Source organism: Limulus polyphemus, unplaced genomic scaffold (assembly GCF_000517525.1).
Source record: "Limulus polyphemus unplaced genomic scaffold, Limulus_polyphemus-2.1.2 Scaffold3992, whole genome shotgun sequence".
Classification (NCBI taxonomy): Eukaryota; Metazoa; Arthropoda; class Merostomata; order Xiphosura; family Limulidae; genus Limulus; species Limulus polyphemus.
The window spans coordinates 30658-37992 of NW_013669602.1; the positions used below are offsets into that span (position 1 = coordinate 30658).

A 7335-nucleotide genomic window follows, 5' to 3' on the forward strand; every position below is an offset into this window, starting at 1 on the left:
CTGTTATAAAACATACATACGTACACGGTCTAATATATATATTTTAATGTGAAAATCAATCTCGCTTATAAAAGAGAGAAATTAAAACAATCTCATCAATGTTGGTGTATAATTCCTTTCGGTATAGTTTGATGTATAATTCCTTTGGGTATAGTTTCGTTGTCTATCTCCTTTCGGTATAGTTTTGTTGTCTAATTCCTTTGGGTATAGTTTTGTTGTCTATCTCCTTTCGGCATAGTTTTGTTGTCTAATTGATTTCGGTGTAGTTTTGATGTATAATTCCTTTCGGTATAATTTTGATGTCTAATTTCTTTGGGTATAGTTTTAGTGTATAATTCATTTGGGTATAGTTTTGGTGTAAACTTCCTTTGGGTATAGTTTTTGGTGTATAACTCCTTTGGGTATAGTTTGGTGTAAACTTCCTTTGGGTATAGTTTTGGTGTATAATTCCTTTGGGTATACTTTTGGTGTAAATTCCTTTGGGTATAGTTTTGTTGTCTATCTCCTTTCGACATAGTTTTGTTGTCTAATTGATTTCGGTATAGTTTTGTTGTCTATCTCCTTTCGGCATAGTTTTGTTGTCTATCTCCTTTCGGCATAGTTTTGTTGTCTAATTGATTTCGGTATAATTTTGATGTCTACTTCCTTTGGGTATAGTTTTAGTGTATAATTCATTTGGGTATAGTTTTGGTGTAAACTTCCTTTGGGTATAGTTTTGGTGTATAATTCATTTAGGTATAGTTTGGTGTAAACTTCCTTTGGGTATAGTTTTAGTGTATAATTCCTTTGAGTATAGTTTTGGTGTAAACTTCCTTTGTGTATAGTTTTGGTGTATAATTATTTTGGGTATAGTTTTGGTGTATAATTCCTTTGGGTATAGTTTTGATGTAAACATTCTTTCGGTATAGTTTTGGTGTAAACTTCCTTTGGGTATATTTTTTGTGTGTAATTCCTTTCGGTATAGTTTTGGTGTATAATTCCGTTGGGTATAGTTTTGGTGTAAACATTCTTTCGGTATAGTTTTGATGTATAATTCCTTTCGGTATAGTTTTGGTGTAAACTTCCTTTGGGTATATTTTTTGTGTGTAATTCCTTTCGGTATAGTTTTGGTGTATAATTCCGTTCGGTATAGTTTTTGTGTATAATTCCTTTGGGTATAGTTTGATGTAAACATTCTTTCGGTATAATTTTGATGTATAATTCCTTTCGGTATAGTTTTGGTGTATAATTCCTTTCGGTATGGTTTTGGTGTATAATTCCTTTGGGTATAATTTTGATGTATAATTCCTTTCGGTATGGTTTTGGTGTATAATTCCTTTGGGTATAGTTTTGATGTATAATTCCTTTCGGTATAATTTTGGTGTATAATTCCTTTGGGTATAATTTTGGTGTATAATTCCTTTGGGTATAGTTTTGATGTATAATTCCATTCGGTATAGTTTTTGTGTATAATTCCTTTGAGTATAGTTTTGGTGTAAACTTCCTTTGGGTATAGTTTTGTTGTGTAATTCCTTTCGGCATAGTTTTGTTGTCTGATTGATTTCGGTATAGTTTTGATGTATAATTCCTTTCGGTATAATTTTGATGTCTACTTCCTTTGGGTATAGTTTTAGTGTATAACTCCTTTGGGTATAGTTTCGGTGTATAACTCCTTTGGGTATAGTTTCGGTGTATAATTCCTTTGGGTATAGTTTTGGTGTATAATTCCTTTGGGTATAGTTTTGGTGTATAATTCCCTTGGGTATAGTTTCGGTGTATAACTCCTTTGGGTATAGTTTCGGTGTATAACTCCTTTGGGTATAGTTTCGGTGTATAATTCCTTTGGGTATAGTTTCGGTGTATAATTTCTTTGGGTATAGTATTTATTTATTTTTTCACATAACATGTTTCTGATATTTCCATCTGTTTAAATGTCTTTTAACCCTCAATTCACCTTTTCCTATCTTTAAAATTCCAGCCAGATTTTTTGAATGTTTTACTACTATATTACATTTGGAAAAATTTGGAAGTGTTGACAACTTATTTTTGACCTTGTGTATTGTTTTGGAACTGTGTTAATTCAGTAGAAAAAATCAAAACATCTCCAGCATGACGTACAAAGAAGGTAATGGACAGTTGTGAAGCTAATTAGATCTTACAGTTCTTCTTTCGTGGAGAATTTCACCACTGGTTGCAACTGACTTATCTTTGTATGGTATAGCAGAGGCTTATAAAAGATCCAGACGGATAACTGTGGAGCATGATGGCCATTAGGACCTCTAGACTCTAAAAGCGGTTTTAGGAAATCAGCTTTTCCTATAAGTGGCCTTCCTATATTAAAACAATGTTTAAACTCATGAGTAAAGATTAGTAAAATGGTGGTTTAAAGAACATTAAGAAAAAAACGACTCATTTTGCCAATTCGTCGATGTGATTTCTATTGGACGGTAAAGAATATTTTATTTCAAACACACATGTAAATTTTGAAAAAGCTTTTAGTCATTTGGAAAATGAAATGTATTGATAAGTTTCATTGTCTGTGCGACTTATTTTGAAGGGAAATGTTTAACGTATTTACTAAAGACTTAATTTGGTCATTTGCAGCAACATTTGCCGGTACAGTCGAAATCTGTCGTAGTTTTAGGTAGTTTTTACTAGTGTTTTAGGATTTTCCTATTTCATAGAATTACTAGAAGTTTATTAGAGAAAAACAAGTTAAACTGATTCCATCAAATACTCCTCTTGTTAATCATATCCTCAATGGTATAATTTTCACAGGAAAAAGTTCACACTCCTGCTATATGTATGTGAGGGTAAAGGTGTGAATTTATGAACCAACTTAGAGTCATGTACCTGGTGCATGAAAATAAAGAAACTGTTAACATAATCACTTGTATTAAAATAATTCTATAATTGCTATAAATCTTATGAACATATTTTTAGAAGCTAGTTACTCTTCAAAATGTATACAATTACAATTAAACTTAAGCTCACTTCTATGAAGTATGGTTTTTAAAATATAAGTATTTAATATTTCATAATTTTACTGTAGGTGTAACGTTACTCTTTCCGATGAAGGATATGAAATTACACCTTTTTTTAGAGGGCAGGTTACAGGTCTAATATACAGACGCTTCATCTTCAGTACTAAAACGTTGAATATAAAACTAATAATTAACGTTGAATATAAAGCTGCTAATTAGCGTTCCCGCACTTAATTTATTCAACAAATCATTATTTTCATTATTCAAAATATAAAAAGACCTTTTCCTTCCAAAAATTAAAACCCAAATAAAGAATATTGACACTTTGGAAACAGTATGGAGCAGAATGACGATGAATGAAATTATTTTAACAAGAGCAATAAAGGCTTAGAAGACAGTGAAACTGAATAAGACTGGAAAGGTTAAGATAACCACAATAAGACTTTACAGTACCTTACATTTTTTGAGTTAACAGCGCTTAATACAGCAAGAACTCGATACATAAAAGTATTAGTTACATCCCTTTTCCTTGTCAAACTTTGAAACACCAAGGAAAAATATCAACTTTAAAATACTATGTTTTTAAATTTAAGTGCACACGAAGTATGATTTTTAGCCACTTCTCTTAGTACAATTACTCAATTCGAATGTTCATATTTATTTACAGTTCAGTTATTTAGTGTATAAAATTGTTAACGGATACTCATATTTGACAAAAAGCATCAGAAAGGATTATTTCATAGATAAAATACAGTTCAAGTATAACTCACAAGATGAGTCATCCCTTTCATTGTGTGTGTGTGAGGGAAGCAGTAGTGGAATACAAAATATTTGAAAATAAATAGCTGATATTTAGGAAATTTTGGGAAAAACATTTATAACCTCATTTATTTTTACGTTTAATGTCATACTTTCAATAAACATTGTTTCTTCTGTTAACTCAAGGAAAGTAAACATTATTAATTTTTCATCACAGAAGTACAATACATACTTCTGTGTTGCGGACATTTAAAATCAACTAATCAGTAGGAAAGGTGACAGTTTTAAACTTCTCTAATATATGTATTGTCAGTGTTCTTTGTAGAGTTGAGGAAAGGTGACAGTTTTAAACTTCTTTAATATATGTATTGTCAGTGTTCTTGTAAGAGTTGAGGGAAAGCGACAGTTTTAAACTTCTCTAATATATGTATTGTAGGTGTTCTTTGTAGAGTTGAGGAAAGGTGACAGTTTTAAACTTCTCTAATATATGTATTGTCAGTGTTCTTTGTATAGTTGAGGAAAAGTGACAGTTTTAAACTTCTCTAATATATATATGTGTTTCCAATGTTCTTTATGGCTGTTGCTTACACAAAGCAATTTGGAAAGTCCATTAACAAGCGATTTGTCAATCGATACCTCAAACTTTTCATGAAAAGTTTACATTTTGGAACCTAAATCATTCAGAGAAGCCGAGATATAAAAGTTTCACTAAAGTCAATAGTAAATTACAAATCACTTTGTTGGGCGTGCTGTTTATTGGCAACATTCCCTAATCGTTCACTGTATAAGTTTGCTACTGAAACAAACTTGTTTAGCAAATACTTATATTTCAACAGTATGTTAAATCCTTTTTCCTTATATATCTCTACATGCCCAATCATATGTTATTTCTTTCTTGCTTCTCTAGCATTAAGATAACGTGTTAACCTGTTCTCGTTAAGAAATCATGTTTGTAAAGTTTATCTTTTAAACATAATGCGGTAATTTAACCAACTTATGTTTCTTTCAACATATATAACTTGTCATTTAGGTAGAACATTAGAGCTAGGGATTCTTATAAAAGTTTGGTTATTGTCTTTAAGCTCCTTCATATTTTATAGTTTCGTACTATATTTTTGTGAATGTATCTATGGAACAATAGAAACTTTTCGTTCGAAGAGTTTCCAGGCACATCTGTATTTGGACAGAAACCGCCCGACAAAGTTCACTTTTCTTCTTGATTATACTGCCAAGCAGATAATCTGTCATCACAACATAACGAAAAATACATCTGTTAAATATTTAATTAAAAGAATAATAGAATAAGTTTAACTTTAGTGTCTATTTTGTTGATATAAATGCCGTTTTGTATGATGAATGGTTGTCCTCACGCAAGTTTCTTCTAGGTGTTTCTTTTATCTTATCCAATTTGTACATTCTCTTAGTAATAAACACTAATATTTCTAGTTCTACTCATTAGTAAAGGAATGACTAGTTTCAAGAATTCACCAATCGTATTTATCTAAAAGATTTTACACCCATATGTGTCAAAGTACTTACCTAACAAACACTGACCGTCTAAACAGCAATAGGTGGGAGTCTCTAGATGATCAATCTGGCCGTGGAAGGACTTATTCAAACTAGGAAGCCAATCCGAATTAAGAAAGCCAGAAAAATTCACACCAGAAGCTTGATAAGGTTGGATCTTGTTGGTTAGATAAGAAATGCTGGTATTCGAACTCGATGGTGGACCCTTGTTTGTTGACTCGGTGACATTGCTACTGGACATCTGACCGCTGCATGCGTGAAAGTGACTTGTAGAGCCATCCAAAATGTCCCGAATGAAAAATGACGTTTTAACATGTCTTGAAGTTTGCATGGTTAAACTTACTGAAATAAAATGTTATGTTACACGAGCTACGAGTCTCAGTAAATGCTTCTTATTAACTTCCTGTATGTAACATCCTGAGGCCTAACATCAAATTATATTTAACAGAACAAACTATACGGGATCATGAGTAATGTCACAGTCTTTCCTGCTTCGAAATGAACTTTCGTCTAACTCTTAGGACAGCATGAAGAACAGTTCTTCTGTCTAGTTAGTACAACTAAAAAGTCGTGATGCTTGAGAAAGTTGAAGAGATAGTGCGGAGGGTGGCGGGCCTAATCAGGGGCTCAAGTCAAATGATAGGCGGCCTTCAGAAACAGACATTGTTGCTCTAAAATCAATAGTCATAAATTCCCTAGTTGTGCAGGCAAACCACATAACGATCAGTCTCCGAGTGAACTGTGCAAGAACGACAAATCTGACGACATTAGGGCCAGTTATCAACCACATTTGACAGGCTGGAGGAGCTATTGATTAACTATCAGGTCTCCATCAATGAGGAATAAGTTGTCTTTTGATGTCACAGGCCTTCATCAAAGTTCTTTTCAATCTTTTAAAGTAATATTCTCTGGCGTGGCTTTCGAACAAGTGCGAAAGGAGTCCTTAAAGCCTAGATCATGCCGCTTTAACTTATCGCAACTACACCCGACCCAGGCTCAAACTACGTTTTACTATAAAGCTACTGATAAAAATTTTCCAAGTTTAAATGCGCTTGTATATACGGCTTTTATTCAATCCAACTACGATTCTGTAATAGTTCGTTGATAGCAAATGTGCCATCCTTGAACGTTTATGCATTATTTCACACAGAGAAATCAATTCTTTAGCAATTGTCACTTTTTTTTTCGGCTGATTCGCTACTTCTTGATAAGTAGTAAAACAAAATGCAGTGTCTGGTTGTAGCAACATAAACAGTAATAAAATTTATCTCCGGCTTTTTGTTCACAGTCCACCAATTTTTACGTATTTCAAGACTTATCATTTCATTATTGCATTTCGCAACACTGTTTCTCGATTGCGTAGACGGATATTTTGAATTTTTCGTGGTAATAATTTCGTATTTCCCAGATATGATAGAGAAATAAGACTACGGATGAGAAGATTAGCTAAGTGGACTTAGCGAAATGTATTCGATTAGAGTGTTCAAAGAGTTGGCGATGATTACTGTCAACTGACTGAACAGAATATCAGTTCAGGATTAGTGACGGATAGTGTAAATATTACTGTCAACTGACTGTCTTACATCCAAAATATCAGTTCGGAATTAGTGACGGATAGTGTAAATATTACTGTCAACTGACTGAACAGAATATCAGTTCAGAATTAGTGATGGATAGTGTAAATATTACTGTCAACTGACTGTCTTACATCCAGAATATCAGTTCAGAATTAGTGACGGATAGTGTAAATATTACTGTCAACTGACTGTCTTACATCCAAAGTATCAGTTCAGAATTAGTGACGGATAGTGTAAATATTACTGTCAACTGACTGTCTTACATCCAAAGTATCAGTTCAGAATTAGTGACGGATAGTGTAAATATTACTGTCAGCTGACTGTCTTACATCCAGAATATCAGTTCAGAATTAGTGACGGATAGTGTAAATATTACTGTCAACTGACTGTCTTACATCCAGAATATCAGTTCAGAATTAGTGACGGATAGTGTAAATATTACTGTCAACTGACTGTCTTACATCCAGAATATCAGTTCAGAATTAGTGACGGATAGTGTAAATATTACT

The 7335-nt window shown here is 32.7% G+C and overlaps 1 protein-coding gene across 1 annotated transcript in view; it reads right to left on the bottom strand.

The window, feature by feature from the left end:
* The window catches only part of LOC106470420 (homeobox protein Dlx1a-like), a 16937-nt gene extending 11357 nt beyond the window's left edge, over positions 1-5580 (bottom strand). Inside the window, exon 1 of the mRNA XM_013930977.1 lies at positions 5262-5580. Coding sequence (XP_013786431.1) covers positions 5262-5580 — 319 coding nt within the window. The remainder of the gene's footprint in view (positions 1-5261) is intronic.
* Positions 5581-7335: the final 1755 nt, after the last annotated feature.